General features: G+C 47.3%; 1 protein-coding gene across 8 annotated transcripts in view; it reads right to left on the reverse strand.

The window, feature by feature from the left end:
• Window positions 1-21,231, reverse strand: part of RGS12 (regulator of G protein signaling 12) — a 170,127-nt gene that overhangs the window by 82,832 nt on the left and 66,064 nt on the right. For 3 of the 8 annotated variants that reach the window (XM_078367649.1, XM_078367646.1, XM_078367651.1), the window contains exon 4: window positions 20,554-20,631. The exons of the other annotated variants lie outside the window; for them this stretch is intronic. In XM_078367649.1, the coding sequence (XP_078223775.1) occupies window positions 20,554-20,631 (78 nt within the window). The remainder of the gene's footprint in view (window positions 1-20,553; window positions 20,632-21,231) is intronic. 8 annotated transcript variants of the gene reach the window in all.

Raw genomic sequence — 21,231 nt, forward strand, 5'->3', positions numbered from 1 at the left:
CAAGCCGTGTCCTCCATCCTCTCACCTCCCTCCATCCTCTCACCTGTCTCCCTCCTCCCACCTGTCTCCTTCCTCCCGCCTATCTCCCTCATCCCTGTCCTCCCTCCCTCCTCCCTCCCTCAAGCCATGTCCTCCATCCGTCCTCTCACCTATCTCCCTCCTCCTTCCATCCTCCCTCCCTCCTCCCTCCATCAAACCATGTCCTCCATCTTCTCACCTCCCTCCAACCTCTCTCCTCTTTCCCTCCCCCCACATTTCTCCCTCCTCCCTCCATCATCTCTCCCTCCTCCCTCCCTCAAACCATGTCCTCCATCCTCTCACCTCCCTCCGTCCTCTCACCTGTCTCCCTCCTCCCTCCATCCTCCCTCCCTCCTACCTCCCTCAAGCCATGTCCTCCATCCTCTCACCTCCCTCCCTCCTCCCACCTGTCTCCCTCCTCCCTCTGTCCTCCCTCCCTCAAGCCCCATCTTCCCTGCCTGGTACCATCTGAAGCAATAAAGGGAGAGCATTGCCTGGATTCCCCTTGCTTCCCAGCCCTGCAGACAGCACCAGGTGCCCATGGCCACTCACCCTGGGCCCCAGACCCAGCTCAGGCCAGAGGAAGCACACAGGTTCCTCCCAGCATGGCACTAGTACCCAGGAGTGTCAATCAACATAAATCCCTCAGGAAAGACCTAGGCAGACAGAGGGGCGGGGTGTGGTGAAAGGTGAAAGCTTTGGATGCCTCAGGTGTGGGATGCTGGCTTCTGTCAGGCAGGGTGTGCAGGGCACATGGGGCAGGCAGACCTGGAGCCCAAGCAGTCACTGGCCTGAGGGTGGGGCCCCAAGTGCAGGGAATGGTGCAGGGCCCAGGCACAGCAAGCAGCCAGGCAGGTCCTTCCCAGCTGCTCTTCCTCTGGGCCCTGCCTCCCACTGGTCCAACCTCAGGCGCCGGGTTCTGACTGGGGCGAGGCCAACTCCCTACAAAGGGCCAAGAGTAGGCAGTGCCAGCTGTGCAGGCGACACCATGCACTCAACCCCACTCTGCCACTGTCACATGAAACAGCAGACAGCGCCTGTGGCCCAGGGAGACTTTATTTACGAGAACAGGCAGCCTCAAGATGTCAGCACAGATCCGGATTCTCTCCCGCCTCGTAACCCTGGAGTTATGGGTCTGGCCGGGGACTGCGGTCTGCCATCCCTGGCCCTGACCATCCCCCCTCTGCCCAGTCCCTGAATCCAGGTCTCTCCCAGGCTCTAGCCCAGGCTCCTGGCTCCTGCAGCTCCTGGTGAACCTGCAAACCGCCATCATCTTGTCCTCCTGTCACCCAGGGCACCCCTTCTGCTCCCCTGGAAACGTGCAGGTTCCACCTGGCAGTAGAGGCTCCGTCCAGTGGCCACCTGGCTTCCGCCTGCCTTGTGTAGGGTGTGCCCCTCTGGGTCCTGCACCTCCACCCAGCCTCCTCTAGTCCAGAGTCCTTCCAAACAGCCTCCTGCAGCAGCCAGGCCCCGGCTCTCCCAGGCAGCGCCTGCCAAGTCAGGCGATGGGAAATCAGCCAAGGCCCCCAAATACTCCACGCCACACACAGGGCAGTTGCCCTCTCCTTCAGCTCCCAGCAGGAAATTTACCCACAGTTCCAGTCACACTTAGAATATCTAAGTCCAGCGTCAGCCCAGCCCTCCCTCCTTCTGTCCCTGGGACACACAGCTGTCCAGGGCCCTGGGCCGTGCCCCAACACCTGCCCTGGCTCCCTCCAATCGTCAGGCGCTCCCCACATCACCTGGCCTCATCTCCAGGGGCTCGTGGACAGTCTCCTGCTGCTGCTGCTTGTTCATCTCTCCCACATGGAGAGAAGTTCCCGAGGGCAGGACCTCTCCTGGTCCAGCGCTGCTGAACCGCAGCTCAGTAACAGCGCGTGACAACCTGGGAGGGGACATCTGCAGAAGCAGGTGGTGAGTATACACCCACCCTGCCAGGGCCCCTGGGGGAGAGGAGCCGGCCCCAGGCTGCCCTCAGACGCGGAGGCCCCAGGTCACAGTTGCGGCAGATGGATGTCACAAGCCCAGGAGCCCCAAGAGGCAGCCAGTGATGTGGTGCTAGTGTCGGACGGTGACGTCCCTTGAGGGACGACGAGGCCGTCCCCAGGGCTTACACACAGCTACAACCTTTACAAACAGCTTACAACCCTTACAAAGAGCTACACGATTCATCTAAGATAAATCCTGCTTATTTCCCTGGTGAATAGAGAAAAGCACAAACATGAATAAGATACAGTTCCCGGCCATCTCAAGGCACTTGCAGAATCAGGAAGGGAAGCATTTCAAGCCACAGACGATGTGATGGAGCAGAGTCCCCAACACCCAGGTGCCCGGTCTCTCGGGCAGCATGGGCTCTGCAAACCTCAGGGGCCTGTCCCCGCCCCACCCCAGCCCTGTACTGCCCTTCCCAGGTCCCCCCACCACTCTCAAGCGCCTCCCAGCCCTCCAGGCCACCCTCAGGTTTCTACCACCAAGCTTCTTTCCAGTCCCTGAACCCTGGGACCCAGGGTTCTGTCTGCCTCCCGTCACTCTGGTGACTCCACGCCCTCCCAGCTCTTGGGCAAGCACCCAGTACGTGGCCCAGTCTGAGCCACTGTTGGTCTTTGCTCTGTTCCCACCAAGCCTGCCCCAAACCAGGAGGGCTGGCAGGTCCACACACATTGCCGCCTCACTCCTACACGGAGCCGGGCCGTGAGCGTCAGGTAAGCGGGACATGCGTCATCTCCACGGCAGGCAGTGTGACGGCTTCCCAAGCAGAGTCTCCGCACACAGGAACATGCACACCCTTGTCAGTCACGCCTCCTGCCCTCCGCTTCTCACCTGCCAGCAAGCGGCGGTTCAGGCCCAGCGGCTGCTTACCAGGAGTCAACAGACTACTAGACCTAGGGTCTCTCAGGGAGCTGGCACCCAAAACAGAAGTCAAAGAAACCACAGGAGCTGAGCTTCAAATGGCTTTTTAAGAATTGCTTCTCTTTAAAATAGCTGAAGCTCTTTGATAAGGGAAAGAATAGACACTTATAATCACCGGTCACTTTTTCCATTTTAACATCATGCAACTTTGCAGAAATAATTCCAAAAACACTAGGATTTATGAATGGAGTAAGAAGAGGGAGAGAACTGCTAGTTCCAAATGACCTTGCCACGCACACTCACACTGATGCACAAACCCTCACACACTCATTTGCGCACACACACCATCTCACACACACCTCACACTCACACCCACACTGACACTCACATACATTCACACACCCTCACACACACAAACGCTCTCATACATACTCCCTCATACTGACACACCCACACTCACACACACCCTCACGCTCTCATACATACTCCCTCATACTGACACACCCACACTCACACACACCCTCACTCACCCTCACACTTACACACTGACACACTCACACACCCACATCCTCATCACACTGACACACTAACACCCACACCCACACACCCTCACAGACACACACATCTTCACAATCACACCCTCACACACACAGTCACCCTCACCACACAGTCACCCTCACACTCATACACCCTCACATCTCCACACGCTCAGATACATCCTCACAAACACACTGACACCCTCACACACACACACACTCTCACACCCTTGCACACACACACTCCTTCACACACACTCTGCAGGGGGGAAACCCCGCAAGTGCCATGGCAAGGGTCTGAAGCCTCAGCCTGTTCCCATATAAATAATGATTTAGGAAAGAATTAGAAATGTAGGCACATAGTTATTCCTTTATATAATTATATATAATCTATAGTTACTTATAATCATAAAGATACATACTCAATATAACCTTTAATCTTACTAATGACTATCGGGTTATGAGGCATGGAACGGAGGTGACACTGCGAAATGAATGACACTAAGGCAAGATGCTTTAAGTTCTGTCACACCCGCGTAAGGGCTGCTGGAGGGCGCCTCGGCTGTGCGGCAGCACCAGTGCTGTGAAAACCCCGCTGTTTAGCCAGCTAGGGAAGGAGACGTCAAAAAAGGCCGAGACGTCTCCTTCCTGGGGAAGTTTGGAGAAAACTCCGCTTCTCCAAGCTCTTGTGGTGAGGCCTGCCGGCTGTCAGGGAAGCCCGCAGACATCCGGGGGCTTAACTGTCCCTATGTGAGGCTGTGCTTCAGTGGTCACATTCCATGTCTACCCTCACTCCCTGCTTCTGCACCTGGTTTCCCTTTTTCTTAAAAGATAAGAATTAATAATAGTAACATAATCTTAGTGTCCTTGATATTTCTGACAAATACGCGAAGAGCGCTGACGCATTAGCTTTTCTCCTCACCTCGGCTACTTGAAAGTCTTGGGCCCCCTGTCTCCAAGACACGTGATTTACCTGACCCTATCGCTGACCACCAGTGATACCTGGTGGTACCTGACCCTACCTTCCCTGCCCACTGCTTTGTACTCAATAAAAGTCAGAGTGTCCAGGCACTCGGTGCCACTGCAAGTCTCCACGCTTTGGCTGGCAGTGGACCCTGAGCCCAAACTCTCTTTTCTCTATCTCTGCCTGTGTCTTTTATTTCTACAGTTTCTCATCTCCCCATCAGCAGGGAAGGGCTCACAGAACCCTGTAGGGCTGGACCCTACAACTCCCCCACACTCACAGCCTCACACACCTTCACACTCATACACACACCCTCACACTCACACCCTCACACACTGACACGCACCCTCACACTCACCCTTACATGCACACACACTCTCTTCATGTGAGGCTACACACGGGTTAGGCCGGCTAAGGAAAAATGTCTCCCTCAACCTGGCGCTTCCAAGAGGTTCTACAGACCCAGTCCTGTCTGGCTTGAGCAGGGCCTGGAATCCCATCCATACCCTGTGTCCCCCACCTCGGTCTCCAGCAGCCACCCCTCCTTCACTGCCGCTGCCCTTTGAGACAGGGAACACAGGTGGAGAATCCTGTGAACAAAACCCAAGCGCACCTGCCCAGCTCCATCCACCGCAGATGGCTGCCCTCCATCCCCATGGGGTCCTCAGCCCACTGTGGGTGACGAGGGAGAGCTCTGCAGGTGGCCCCTGGCTCCCAACACTGCCTGCCCCAGGCTGATGGGGGCACTGTTCCCTGTACGCCTCAGTCCCCAGAACACAGCTCTCCCAGGAGCCTGGCATGTGAGAGGCGCTGATGTGTGTGGGCCCGTCTTCTAGGCCTTCAGTGTAGCTCAAAGACATTTCAACAGCACTGTAGAGCATCTCTGTCTGAACTTGACTTAACATCTGGAAGGCAGAGACGTGCCCTCTGACTGTGTCCTTCCTCAACAGGACTGTCGCTGCCTCTCTTGCAGAACAAACAATTCGCCCCAGGGCAGCTATGTCATCCTCTGGCCTCCACCTCTTGCCTCGGGAGCTCCTCCAAGTGCTCCCCCCGCCCAAGGGCCTTCTCTCCCTCCTGCTACCTGGTGCCAGTTCGTGCCCTCAGTTTCCATCCCAACCGGCTCAGAGGCCAGCCTGCCCTCACCATTTCTGCTCATGTGCCCAGGTCCTGGATCCCATATTGCTTTCAGGCCCGTGTGCAAACCCTCACCCCAAATGCTGACATTGCTCGGGACTGATGCCCTAGCCATTCAAAAGGTCTGGAAAAAAAATACACACACCCAAGCTGCCATTTTTTGTCATAAACTATAACACAAATTCAGAAAAGTACACGACAGAAATGCATGGCTCGGTGGTTTATCACCAAGTGAAGCATACGGAGTCCCCACCCAGTTCACAATGAAAGGTGTGACAACGTTCTAGCTCTTCTTTACGGTTCTACCACTGAAGCACATAACCTAGAGCATGGCCTCCAGAAGTCTCGCCTGTTTTCGGGTTTCTGTAACTGGAATGACTCTTGCAGCTGCCATCTTTCTGTGACCATGATCGGTGTTCTCGAGACAGCCACAGTCCGTCAGCATTCCACTGCAGGAATAAACCACAGCTATCTCCTTTCCACTGCCGGTGGGCAGTCAGGCTGCTTCAGTGTAGGGCTAATGTTTATGAATAATGCTATTTTGAATTCTTGGACATGCTCTTGGTACACATGATGAAACTCTAGCAATTTCCTGGAAACCTTCTCGTAGGTTACTTGCCATCGGCTGGCACCTGTGGTAAAACGTCTATTCCAATCCCTTGTGCACTGTGCACTGGGGCTGTCATTCTCATGGATGTGCTGGGTTCTCAGCGTCCGTGGGCTTTGTGGGTTAGCTGCAGTGTCCTTCCGCCCTTCCTTCTAGGAACACTATGTTTTCATGAATGCAGGTTCCTAATATTCATTTAATCAAAGTCATCGGTCTTCCCCTTTAAAAGCTTTCCCCTCTCCAGTTATCATGGAGATGTCCCTATAACTTTCTTTTGCCCTTCATAAGGAAAATTAGAAACTACCTGAGACAAATTAAAACGAAAACGCAATATGCCAAAACTGATGGAACACAGCAAAAGCAGTACGAGCAGTGCTGGGGGAATGCACAGCCTTAAATGCTTACAAAGAGATCTCAACTCAACAATTTAATTTTACAACTTAGGAAACTAGGAAAAATAAACTAACCCAAAGCTAGAAGAAGAAAGGAAATAATAAAGATTAGAGCAGAGATCAATTAAATAGAGAACAGAAAAACAAGATACAAAATCAACAAAACCTTTGAAAAGATCAACAAAATTGACAAATCTTTTGCTAAATGAACTAAGGAAACAAAAGAGAAGACTCAAATTACTAAAATCAGAAATGAAGAAGCAACATTACTACCAATTCCACAGATATAACAAGAATTATAGTACAAGAGGAGTACCATGAACAACTATATACCAATACACTGGATAATGTTGATGAAATGGATAAATTCCTGGAAACACAAAACCCACCAAGTCCAAATCATAAAGAATCATAACATCTCACCAGGCGCAGTGGCTCAAGCCTGTAATTCCAGCATTTGGGAGGCCAAGGCAGGCAGATAACTTGGGCCAAAGGGTTCAAGACCAGCATGGGCAACATGATGAAACCCAGCCCTACAAAAAAATTAAGAATTAGCCAGGTGTGGAGGCACACACCTGTAGTCCCAGCTACTCAGGAGGCTGAGGTGGGAGGATCACTTGAACCCAGGAGGTAGAGGTTGCAGTGAGCTGAGATTGTACCACTGCACTCCAGCCTAGGCAACAGAGTAAGACACCACCTCTAAAAAAAAAAAAAAAAAAATGGCAAGGTACGGTGGCTCACACCTGTAATCCCAGCACTTTGGGAGGCCAAGGCAGGCAGATCCCGAGGTCAAGAGATGGAGACCATCCTAGCTAACACGGTGAAACCCCATCTATACTAAAAATACAAAAAGTTAGCCAGGCATAGTGGCGTGTGCCTGTAGCTACTCAGGAGGCTGCGGCAGAAGAATCGCTTGAACCCAGGAGGCAGGGGTTCCAGTGAGCCGAGTTTCACGTCACCACTTGCACTCCAGCCTGGGCTACAGAGCAAGACTCCAACTCAAAAAAGAAAAAAGAATAGAAAATCTGAACAGATGTGTAACTAGTAAGCAAATTGAATCAGTAATTTAAAAACCTCCTGACAAAGGAAAGCCCTGGACCTGACGGCTTCACGGTGAATTTTCCCAAACATTTAAAGAACTAATACCAATCCTTCTCAAATCTTTCAAAATATTGAAGAAGAAGAAGAAGAAAGGAGGAGGAGGAGGAGGGGGAGGAGGAGGGGGAGGGGGAGGAGGAGGGGGAGGGGGAGGAGGAGGAGGGGGAGGAGGAGGGGGAGGAGGAGGAGGAGGAGGGGGAGGAGGGGGAGGAGGAGGAGGAGGAGGAGGGGGAGGAGGAGGAGGAGGAGGAGGAGGAGGGGGAGGAGGAGGAGGAGGAGGGGGAGGAGGAGGAGGAGGGGGAGGAGGAGGAGGAGGGGGAGGAGGAGGAGGAGGAGGGGGAGGAGGAGGAGGAGGAGGGGGAGGAGGAGGAGGGGGAGGAGGAGGAGGAGGAGGGGAGGAGGAGGAGGAGGAGGGGGAGGAGGAGGAGGAACACTTCCTGTTGTTCTATGACAACATCGCCCTGACATCAAGCCAGACAAGGAAATACGAGAAAACTAGAGGCTAATATTAATGCAAAAATCCTCAACCAAATACTAGCAGACTGAACTGAGCAGCATATTAAAAGGATTATACATCATCACCAAGTGGAATTTATTCCTGGAATGCAAGGATAATTCAACATACGAAAAACCCGTCATCGTCTTATACCGCATTAACAAAATTAAGAGGGAAAACCGCATAATTATCTTAACTGGAGCAAAAAAATTTCACAAAATTCAATATCCTTTCGTGGCTTGAAAAAGAAAACACCGAACAAACTACAAATAGAAGGAAACTACCTCAACATATAAAAGGCGTAAGTGAGAAAACAACAACAAACACCATATCCACGGGAGCATGACTGAAAGCTTTCCCCCAAGATCAGAAACAAGGCCTAAATGCCCACTTTGTCCCTCTTTTCAACATAGTACCGTAAGTTCTAGCCAGAGTAATTAGGCAAGAAAAGAAATGAAAGGCGCTCAAACTGGAAACAAACAAGTAAAATTATCTCTGTTCACAGATGGTAAAATATTATATGTAGAAAACCCTAAATATTTCCCCCCCAAAAAACCTTATTAGAGCTAACAAATGAATTCCGCAAATAGGACGACATGAAGTCAACACACCAAACTCCGCTGCATTTCTACACTCACAGTGAGTAATCTGAAGAGGAAATTATAAAAACAATTACACTAACAATAGTATAAAAAGAATACTGAGGAATTAACTGAACCAAGGAGGAGACACACTTGTACAAAGAAAACTAGAAAACATTGCTGAAAGGAATAAAGACATCGGTAAATGTAAAACATATCCCATGTTGATGGATGGACAGACTTGCTATAGTTGTCAATACCACCCAAAGCAATCTGCAGATTCCCTGAAATCCCAACGACTTTTTACAGAAACAGAAAAACCCATTCTGAAATTCATTTGAATTTCAACAGATCCTGAATAACCAAAACAATCTTGAAAAAGAAGAACAAAGCTAGAGGATTTCCACTTCCTAATTTCAAAGCTACAGTAATCAAAACAGTGTGGCACTGGCATAAAGACATACATATAAGACCAATGGAACAAAACAGAAAGCCCAGAAATAAACTCTTACATAAAGAGTTAAATAATTTTTGACAAGGATACCGAGACCATTCAATGGGGAAAGGATAATCTCTTCAATAAATGGTGCTGGAAAAAGGATATCCACATATCCACAAAAGAATAAAAATGGACCTTTACCTGACACCATATACAAAAATTCACTCAAAATGGGTCAAAGGCCTAAATAACACCTGAAACTACATATAACACTTAGAAGAAAACAGGGTAAAAGCTTCAAGACACTGGATTTGGCAATGATTTCTTCAATATCAAAGGCACAGGCAACAAAAGAAAAAATAGATAAGTTGGAGTTCATGAAAATTTAAGAACTTTGTCCACCAAAGATATTATCAATAGAGTAAAAAGGCAACCACAGAATGAGAAAATCTGCACAATCACGTGTCTGACATGGGGTTAACATCTAGAATACAGAGAACTCCTACAACTCAGCAACAAAAACAAATAACCTGATTCAAAAATGGGCAAGGGACTTGAATAGACATTTCTCCAAAGAAAATATGCAAATAGCCAACAAACACATGAAAAGATGCTTAAATCACTAAACATTAGGGAAATGCAAATCCAAACAATGAGATACCACTTCACACTCACTAGGATGACGACTGTCAAAAAACAGAAAATGCTGCTGGCAAAGGGAAGCTGGAAACCTGGTGCACTGTCACTAGGAATGCAAACGGTGCAGCCATCACGGAAAACAGTATGGTGGTTCCTCAAAAATTAAAAATCCAATTACCGTATGATACGGAAATTCCACTTTTGGGATATGGCCACAAGAATGGAAAGCAGGAACTCGAACAGTATTTATATGCCCATATTCATAGCAGTGTTATTCACAATAGCTAAAACACGTGAACAGATAAGCAAAATGGGACTATGTATGCAGTGCAATATTATTCGGCCTTAAAAAGGAAGGAAATTCTGACGCATGCTACAACATGGATGACCCTTGAGAACAGTATGCCAAGTGAAATAAGCCATTCACAAAAGGACAAATACTGTATGATTTCACTTAGAACAGTGAATACGATTCTAGTGATACCTAGAATACTCCAAACCATAGAGACACAAAGTAGAATGGTGGCTGCCAGGGCCTGGGGGTCCGGGGAACGGGGAATTAGTGTTTAATGGGTACAGAGTTTAACAAGTTGAAAAACTTCTAGAGATGGATGGTGGTGATGGCTCCACATTATGAATGAGTTTAGTAACATTGAACTGCATACTTAAACATGGTGAAAATAATACATTTTGTTGTATGTATTTTACCACATTAAAATAAATTGAAAGGTCGGATGTGGCAGCTCATGCCTATAATCCTAGCACTTTCGGAGGCCAAGGCAGCTGGATCACTTGAGCTCAGGGGTTTAAGACCATCCTGGACAACATGGTGAAACCCCGTCTCTACAAAAAATATCCAGACATGGTAGCTCACTCCTGTCCTCCCAGCTGCAAGTAGGGCTGAGGCCGGAGGATTGCTTGAGCCCAGGAGGCAGAGGTTGTAGTGAGCCAAGATCACGCCACTTACTCCAGCATGGATGACAGAGAGAAGCTATCTCAAAAATAAAAAGAAAGAAAAAGAAAAAGATAATCTTGGCTACTTTTGGCCCTTTGTATTTCCATGAAGATTTTATCTTGTTTAATCCAAAACCTCTTGGGACTTTGATTAAAACTGCAGTGAATCTACAGATCATTTTCTAACTGTATGTACAGTTGATTTTTGTTTATTAACTATGTATCCAGCAACCTTGTTGAATTAATTCATTTTAATAACTGGTTTATAGGTACTTTGGGATTTTCTTTTTGTGTGTGTGTCCCTTTTTTGAGACAGGATCTCACTTTGTCCCCCAGGCTAGAGTGGAGTGGCATGAGCACAGCTTACTACATCCTCCACCTCCCAGGCTCAGGCAATCCTCCACCTCAGCCCCACAAGTAGCTGGGGCTGCAGGCGCACACCAGCACACCCAGTTAACTTTTGTATTTTTTTGGTAGGATTTTAGCCACGCTGCCCAGGCTGGTCTCAAACTCTGAACTCAAATGATCTGCCCGATTCAGCCTCCCAAAGTGCTGGGATTACAGCATGAGTCACTGCTCAACTTTTGGATTTTCTGTTACAATCACACGATCTGAGAACAGTAAGATTTTCACTTCTTCTTTGCAAGCTTTATAAACTTTTCTTGTTTATACTTTCTTAGTACACTAACCAGGACTTCTGGTAACAATTTAACCTAAGATGGTGACAGCAGACATCATTCTCTGGTTCCCGATCTCAAAGGGAAAGCTTAATTATGATGCCATAATTAATTACGATACCATAGAGTTTTTCGATATCCTTATATTAAGGAAGTTTCCTTTAATTCTTCTTTTAGCTTTGTTTTTACCATAAATAGATACTGAATTTGATCAAATGCTTTTCATGCTCCTATTGAAATAGTATATGATTTTTTTACTTTATTCTGTTAATGTGGTAAGTTAAATTGACTTTCAAATGTTAAAAAATACTGTGTCCTTGGAACAAATGTATATGTCACCCTTTTTATAAGTTATTGGTATCGCCTTGCAAATGTTTTGTCTACTTGTCTCACAACTATGTTTACTAGTGAGTTTGGCCTAAGATCGCCCTTTCTTATGCCTTTGTCAGATTTTTGATATCAAGGTTATGACAGCCTCATAAAATGAGCTGGGAAACAACCTTTCTTTATTCTTTGTTAGTTTGTTGGTTTTCCATTTCATTAATTGATGCTCTTCCCTTTTATTGTTGCCTAGCTTTGGCTCCCTGTAATTCTGTTATGCAATTTTTTGTCTAACTTCTGGAGATGACTTTCTATTTTCCTCATCTCCAATACATGCGCCGAGAGCTGTGAATGCTCCTTTACACACAGTTTCAGCTGTATCCCACCATCGCTGTTGCTTCTAATGCTTTCTGGTTTCATTGCGATTGCTTCTGTGAACTCTGGATCATTCTGCAATGTACTGCTTACTTAGCAAACACGGTTTGCTCTTGGTTCACAGTGTACCTGCACTGTGCCAGGGAACAGTTTCTGCAGGACAGGCTTGAATATTTCTGAGACTTGCTTTAGGGCCCAGCACATTTAATGTCCAGGCTCCTCGGCTTCTGTAATGTTCCAAGGGCTTAGAAAGAATGCACCTCCTGAGTGTGGCATCACATGAAAGGCCATTCGTGTGAGAGGCAAAAAACACACCAGTATAATTAAGCACCAACTAAAGGCAAAATATTAAAGGCAGGTGTCCTTGGCAGAATCCAATAGAACCCTAATCCCCTACAGCCAGAGGGCAGACATGGCAGAGCCCCCTCAGGACCTGGAAGAGTGAGCAGAGCAGAGCTCCGAGAAGTGGAGTTCTCAGTTCCACCTGGCTTCCCACGTTGGAGGAGGAAAACAAGGTGTTCCTGGGGCAGGCTGGCCAGGCAGCCAGCAAGGGTATTGCTTAATTTACACAACTTTAAAGAATCAAGGCCAAGGGCAGCAACCCCAGTAAAGTCATGATCCTTTGTCGAATTTGCAAATGTGTGCCATTTCTTAAACCTGGAAGCCACTGACTAAAGGAAGGCCAGAATGTAATTAGGTAGGTCCTCGTAACACCAAGCAAGCATATCAATCGTCATCTCCCCAGTCTTTCTCTGGAGGGCTGCTGGCCACTGACTCGGGAAATCGCGTGTCAGGTAAAGGGGAATGCTCCAATCTCTCCGGTTTTGTTGAACTTACGGTATGAATCACACTACTTTCAAGGGACGCACAGCACTACACGTTCTCCCTATAAAGAGGGGCATGGAAGCCAGGATGTGAATGGAATCCTGGCCCCAGTCTAGCTCACAACAGATCCACAGACCCACCCACGGTCATTTCCCTAGTTCCCAAATGAATAAGTGAAATGACCAGCAGAACCTGCACATTGGTTCTTTCACTCACTAGGTAAGAGCTAACAAGTTGGAAAAGTCAAAGAGAAGCCCATGACACAGTCTCCTTCCCCCAACCCAAACCAAGACGGTCAGTGAAAAATAATGCCACACCAGGGAAGAAACAGCCCAGATTAGTACAATCCTCAAAGACTTCAAAAAATGTGGAAGTGATGGGGCCCGTCATACCCAATTTAACTCGTAACAGTCCAGTCCTACAGAGTTCCAATGGATGACGATGATGACAGTGAACTACCAGAAACTTAACCAAGAAGGAGCGCTAATCACAGCTGCTGCGCCAGTTGTGGTACCTTTGCTAGAGGACAGTAGCATCCCCGAGGATGCAGTATGCATGCACTGATCTAGGAATGCCTTCTTTTCCATTCCTATCAGAAGGATGAAACTCAGTCCACTTTCACATAGGTTAGGCAACAGTGTATGCTTGTAGTCTTGCCCCAAGCCTACGTTAACCCTCCCACCCTCCAGCAAGGTACCCCAAAAGGACCTGTATGATCTGGCTCAACTCAATCATCAGAGTGGGTTCATTATGCCTTTCACATCAGGCTAACTGGAGCAGGTAAGCAAGAAGCGGCAAGTGCCACTGAATGCCTCAGTACAGCGCACACTCCGAAGGTGCCACTGAATGCCTCAGTACAGCGCACACTCCGAGGGTGCCACTGAAGGCCTCAGTACAGCGCACACTCCGAGGGTGCCACTGAAGGCCTCAGTACAGCGCACACTCCGAGGATGCCACTGAAGGCCTCAGTACAGCGCACACTCCGAAGGTGCCACTGAAGGCCTCAGTACAGCGCACACTCCGAGGGTGCCACTGAAGGCCTCAGTACAGCGCACACTCCGAGGGTGCCACTGAAGGCCTCAGTACAGCGCACACTCCGAGGGTGCCACTGAAGGCCTCAGTACAGCGCACACTCCGAAGGTGCCACTGAAGGCCTCAGTACAGCGCACACTCCGAGGATGCCACTGAAGGCCTCGGTACAGCGCACACACTCCGAGGGTGCCACTGAATGCCTCGGTACAGCGCACACTCCGAGGGTGCCACTGAAGGCCTCAGTACAGCGCACACACTCCGAGGGTGCCACTGAATGCCTCAGTACAGCGCACACTCCGAGGGTGCCACTGAAGGCCTCAGTACAGCGCACACTCCGAGGGTGCCACTGAATGCCTCGGTACAGCACGCACACTCCTGAGGGTGCCACTGAATGCCTCGGTACAGCACGCACACTCCTGAGGGTGCCACTGAAGGCCTCAGTCAGCGCACGCACTTCCGAGGATGCCACTGAAGCCCTCAGTACAGCGCACACACTCCGAGGGTGCCACTGAAGGCCTCAGTACAGCGCACACACTCCGAGGGTGCCACTGAAGGGCTCAGTACAGCGCCGCACACTCCGAGGATGCCACTGAAGGGCTCAGTACAGCACACGCACTCCCGAGGATGCCACTGAAGGCCTCAGTACAGCGCGCACGCTCCCGAGGGTGCCACTGAAGGCCTCAGTCAGTGCACGCACTCCCGAGGGTGCCACTGAAGGCCTCAGTACAGCGCAGGCACTCCAAGGGTGCCACTGAAGGCCTCAGTACAGCGCACGCACTCCAAGGGTGCCACTGAAGGCCTCAGTACAGCGCATGCACTCCCGAGGGTGCCACTGAAGGGCTCAGTACAGCACCCGCACTCTGAGGATGTCACTGAAGGCCTCAGTACAGCGCGCGCACTCCGAGAATGTCACTGAAGGCCTCAGTACAGCGCACACACTCCGAGGATGTCACTGAAGGGCTCAGTACAGCTCACACACTCCCGAGGGTGCCACTGAAGGCCTCAGTACAGCGCGTGCACTCCCAAGGATGCCACTGAAGGCCTCAGTACAGCGCACGCATTCCGAGGATGCCACTGAAGGGCTCAGTACAGCGCACGCATTCCGAGGATGCCACTGAAGGCCTCAGTACAGCGCACGCAGTCCGAGGATGTCACTGAAGGCCTCAGTACAGTGCACACACTCCGAGGATGCCACTGAAGGCCTCAGTACAGCGCACGCACTCCCAAGGATGCCACTGAAGGCCTCAGTACAGCGCACGCATTCCGAGGATGCCACTGAAGGGCTCAGTACAGCGCACGCACTCCGAGGATGCCACTGAAGGCCTCAGTACAGCGCACGCAGTCCGAGGATGTCACTGAAGGCCTCAGTACAGCGCATGCACTCCCAAGGATGCCATTGAAGGGCTCAGTACAGCGCACGCACTCCCAAGGATGCCACTGAAGGGCTCAGTACAGTGCACGCACTCCCAAGGATGCCACTGAAGGCCTCAGTACAGCGCACGCACTCCCAAGGATGCCACTGAAGGGCTCAGTACAGCGCGTGCACTCCGAGGATGCCACCGAAGGGCTCAGTACAGCGCACGCACTCCGAGGGTGCCACTGAAGGGCTCAGTACAGCACGTGCACTCCGAGGATGCCACTGAAGGGCTCAGTACAGCGCACACACTCCAAGGGTGCCACTGAAGGGCTCAGTACAGCACCTGCACTCCGAGGGTGCGAGGCAGAACCTACAGCCTCAGCGGCCTGCCACATCGGCAACATGTAGGGAGTCAAACATCCCATCCAAAGGAAGAAACAGATTATTTTAACTCACAAGTCTTGCCTCTCAGAAAAAGGCCAATGTCTGGTAGGCCTCTTTGGGTTTGTCAACGTTGTCAGATTCAAAACGGAGTCACTATGTTAAAAACCCTGATAAATGGAGCTAGGGAAGGTTACAAAGGGAGGTTTCGCATGCACAAATGCCTGACAACAAGAATTATCACAAAAGACTGGAAAACTACAACCTTGCACAAGCCAAACAACCTCACACACACTCACAAATTACTTCTGAGGACATCTGCCTAGCAGCCGCCCGTCCAACCTCAAAATCGTGCCACCCGTTGTCGAGCCTCATATCTCAAAACAATTACATAATCATATTCATTATTCCTTTAAAAACCTTTGCCTTCCATCACTTCCCTGAATATGCACACAGTGTACCATAACATGTATTCCCATTGTAATGCCTGTGCCTGAATAAATATCATTTCCCTTGGAGAGTGTCCCTCCCTGTTTGTTATTTAGGACGGCATAACTGGTGTCAGAAGTGGGTGAGGAAGATCACCTATGGAAGGAATCATCAGTTCTTGGAACTGGTACGTGGTACTCAGCTGAGCCCTTTGAGCTCTCTGCTTCCATGGCTCACCTCTTCTGCCCTGAAAAGTCTTCTCTCAAACCAAGCCTCCCATTGTTTTGTTAGAAGCTCTTCTTACTTTATCTGGGATCTGAGTTGGCTACAAGGCGGCCTTAATAAAGGACCTTGCATCTGTCTGGGATAATAAGGCTTTCTGTCTCTTCCGGCAAGCCCCTTCTGGTATCAGGACAATGTACTCTGGTTACTACAGAATTTATATTCCGTCTGGTCTGCACACTAGTTTAATGTTTCGTTTGGACTGCATGCCTGGCTTAAAATTTCGGTGAACACACTCACTTTTTGCTTCATTTTGATTTGCTTATGCACATCTATACATGACTTGGCTCTTTTTTCCCTGGCTTGTTTCTGGCCATCATCTGAGAGCAAAAATAAAGATTCTAAATAATGGGTATGGGATGGCCAGTCAACAAGGGCAGTCGGCACCATGTAAGGCATCAGTCCAAAACCCTGACAGGAAGTATAGGATTTTCTTTGCTCTTGAGAGAGTAATAAGAAATGAAATAGGATTCTTAAACATTGAAGCACCCAGGTCTTCTGGGACTCTGGCCAGCTAACCTGTGGTCCATTCTCGCGCGCTGACTGCATCAGGAAAAAAACGCGGCACTGGACAGCCATTATTCCGTCTAAGCTGGCCAAAAACTGCACCTAACTGCAGGGTTAACATGGTCCCCAGCTCTTTCTGCTGCCAACTTTGAATCTGGTGACTTTTCTGCCAGCATTAAGATAAACTCATTGCTTATGGAAACCAAGATTTTGTTTTAAAGGTTAAAGGGATTTCAAACTAATGGCTTTATAAATTATCCCAAATCTATGGTAATCAACAATGCAGACACCTTTTGGAAATGTAAATTTAGGTTTGTCTAACAATTGCTTAGGGTGGTGAAACAGTTAATTGAAAAATTGATATTCTAAAAAAAAAAAAAACTTTATAAATGTTTATAAAAGCTAGGCTGTCAAATCAAACAGGTTAAAATCTTAAGCTCAGAGCAATACTATAAGGTATCTCTGTCTGGCATAAAAATTCTTTTGTCTGACACTTAAGAGCCAGAAAAAGCAAACAAGCAAAAAGATTTGTTACTAATGCACAGCAACTTAAAAATGTTGTTTTTCTTATACTTTTAGCCAGGCCTAGCTAAAATGTAAACCTTTGAATATTCAACCCTAAATTCATTTGAATCTGAAAAAAATGATTAAAAGGTTTCTTAAAAGTCAAACTGCTATGAAAATTGCTTTATCCAAAATTTGGTCCACGGCCTTCATGAACTACTTATCAGGGTAAACAGAACTTCGTCACAGATACAAGTCCCATTTTGTCAAAAATATAATTTGATGCAACTGTCTTTTATAGATCTGTGACTCTGCATTACTAGGTTTTGCTGTTTCACGACCAAAATTCTAAAATGAAAGCTGCAGGCTCTTTACTTGTGTCTGTATATGCTTTTATGTATGTTCCATATATTGTACATTACATCTACATGGTAAAACCTGCCGTAGGTAGCCAGAAACCCCTTAAGGAATTCTATTTGGATTGGCTTAAACAAGCACTCAGAAAATATACAGTAATTAACCCAAATGCTTTTTAGTTCATGTGACTTAAATAAATTGTTTTCGTTTTTTCTGTTTTTGTTTTTGATACAGGTTCTTTCTCTGTCACCCAGGCTGGGGCACAGTAGCACAAACACGGCTCACTGTAGCTTCAGCCTCCTGGGCTCAACTGATCCTTCCACCTCAGCCTCCTGAGCAGCTAAGACCGCAAGTGTGCACCGTCATACCTCATTTTTTTTATTTTTTGTAGAGATGGGATCTTGCCGTGTTGCCCAGGCTGGTCTCAAACTCCTGGGCTCAATCAATCCTCTTGCCTCAGCCTCCCGAAATACTGGAATTACAGGGATGAGCCACTGCACTCAGCTGACTTAAGTAAATCTTTGATAAATGAGTTGGTTTAAACTTTGTTGATAAAATAAAAATAGAAATGTCTTCTAAACTGTCAGCATACATTTTGCCTGGCTTTACGGGTTGGACAGGATTATATGTACCCCAGCGAGATGTCTTAAGGTTGTTAAAGCATAAATCCAGCCTAAAGGCGCAATGATCTCTATTGGTATAACTTGTTGATGACTCAGACTAACACTGTTAGTTTAATAAACGCTGCTGTATCTTCTGTGTTACCAGCAAAATCCCATATATGCAAGGTTCTTAGGTGCAACCCTGATATTCCTAGGCTATACAAATGGTTAAAATGGAAATAACTTGAAATGAAGACTAGCTTTTTCTAATATCTCAGCTTTCATAAGTAGCCAGGTAGAATTATTAAAAATAAATAAATTAGGTAAACGTAGATGGGAAAGTGCTTATAAATAAACTGTCACATAATTTGAAATCTTCACGTATGTTATGTTAAATTAAATGACATTCATTAAATGTCGAAGTCATTTCCATATAAGTACTAAAACATAAACCGCTAACACAAATGTTAGTTTGTTCTTGGCTTGTTAAATTTTAGAGAAAAGACTACATATATCTTTGCCTGTTGATACACAAAAGAATGATGTTACAGAAAAACATGTTTCCAAAAATTATAAAATGATTCTCACTATAAAATACTGACATGTGACAAGCAGTTCAGAACTTCTGACTTCCGACGTTTTAAGGTTACTAAGAGTTAAATGTGAAATACTGAACTGAAATGTAGACATATATAGTATGTATTTAGTATACAAAGTATACCAAAGTAATATATGTTTCTGATGAGAAAAATTATGAGAGGAATAAAAATGTGTTCTTTATTGAGAAAAAAGAGTAATTTTGTCTAGTTTGGAGAGTATTCAAAAGTTGTTTCAAAATATAGATTTAGAAAGAAAAGAGAAAGAAACCACTAAGTAGCAGAGAGATATGAAGAAAGTTGTAGGTATTTTTTATACATATTTTTATTAAGGAAGGTTAAAAAGGGAATATCCTGGTTTATCATGGTCCATGTATATATTTTTAAAGAGAGAGAGAGAATAACTTTGTATGAGAGACTCCTATGTGGCAAATTTTTGTCCTAAAGTAAAATGCCCGTTTTTTTAAGAAGGAGGAAGCACAGAACAGAGCGGAGAGGCTCAAGGCTGTCACTGCAGGTCTGCGCTGGTCATAACAGGTCTGTGAAGGATGACTTCATGAAAGAAATTTTGTTTGATTAAGTTGGTTATAATAAGAAGAAAATTATGTCTTTCCAAAGACAGAGCTTTAATATTAAAAATGCACTAATACGAAACAAAAAATGTGGTCGCTTCCGTTAGAACAAGGTTTTCCTGAACCACTGACTGGCTATCAGTAAACTGCAGGACGCTCTGAATTCTAATTCTGAAATATGTTTATAAAACAAGCTGCTAACGTGCAGTTTTTCTTCTATTTTACAGTCTCCATTTAATTTCCCTAGTTTCAGGTTAGAAATGCTGTCGTCATTAGAATGGCGATTTCATTTCTGAAGGTAGAGTCTTCCTCTCGACGCTTCCCGGATTCACAGCTGAGCTCAGCTTCGTTGCCGCCTTGCTGCGGTGACTTCCAGGCTGCGTATCGCTGCCTTCGGCTCTCTCCCTTTGAGAAGTGCAGCTGCAGGCCGGGCGCGCTGCCTCACCCCTGTAATCCCAGCAGCACTGTGGGAGGCCAAGGCAGGTGGATCACGAGGTCAAGAGATCGAGACCATCCTGGTCAACATGGTGAAACCCCGTCTCTACTAAAAATACAAAAAATTAGCTGGGCATGGTGGCGCGTGCCTGTAATCCCAGCTACTCAGGAGGCTGAGGCAGGAGAATTGCCTGAACCCAGGAGGCGGAGGTTGCGGTGAGCCGAGATCGCGCCATTGCACTCCAGCCTGGGTAACAAGAGCGAAACTCCTTCTCAAAAAAAAAAAAGAAAGAGAGAAGTGCAGCCGCTTGCCTGGCTAGGGAGAGGACTCTTTCTTAACTTCGTTGTCAGCTCCAGCTTATCTCCCCAGTTTTAACTTGGTTATTACCGTCTGATGCACTACTTCCACCTGTATAACTCGATTCTGTACATTCGACTTTTCTGGATGTGTCTGAATTATTCCATGGAACCAGAAAACTTCCCATGCTGTGACTTCCAGCCATGAATTGCCCTGCTCAAGTTACACTCGGCTATAATATGCACACTCACAACTGGACACACTCTGCCTATGTCTCATCAAGTTCAAGTACCTTCTTCAGGCTCCACTTGCAGGCAGACCAAACCGGCTTCCCAGGAGGAGAAGCAATCACACCACAGGAGCAACGGGCCTACGAAACAGATTTTACGTTTTATCAAGGTAACTCCCTGTGTTGTCTTTATTAAGTTTTTTTTTTATTTTTTAGGAAAACGGGCTTTGAGTGAGGTGTTTGGTTTACGTTCACGGAACTCCCTGTGTTGTCTTTATTAAGTTTGTTTTATTTTTTAGGAAAACGGGCCTTGAGTGAGGCGTTTGGTTTACGTTCACGGAACTCCCTGTGTTGTCTTTATTAAGTTTGTTTTATTTTTTAGGAAAACGGGCTTTGAGTGAGGCGTTTGGTTTACGTTCACGGAACTCCCTGTGTTGCTTCTTAAGTCTTTCTCATTCTGCTTAAATGAACAACTAATATTTAATAGCGGCCTGTGCTCCTGTTTTGATCAGATGTTTTAAATCTTTTGGCGTCTTCGATGGGCTTCCCCAAAATACAAATTCTAAATGAAATCTTTTTGACTCATAATTAGCTTTAGTATTTTCCAGTCAAGTTCCTGGAGAGCCTCAAAGGACGCATGGCTCATCTTATAAAGCCAGTAACTGATCAGGCTTGTTCACTGTAAAATGGTAAGTGATGCTAGGCCTCTTTCAGTTACATTTACGGGTGTGTTTCTATGGG

Source organism: Callithrix jacchus, chromosome 3 (genome assembly GCF_049354715.1).
Source record: "Callithrix jacchus isolate 240 chromosome 3, calJac240_pri, whole genome shotgun sequence".
Classification (NCBI taxonomy): Eukaryota; Metazoa; Chordata; class Mammalia; order Primates; family Cebidae; genus Callithrix; species Callithrix jacchus.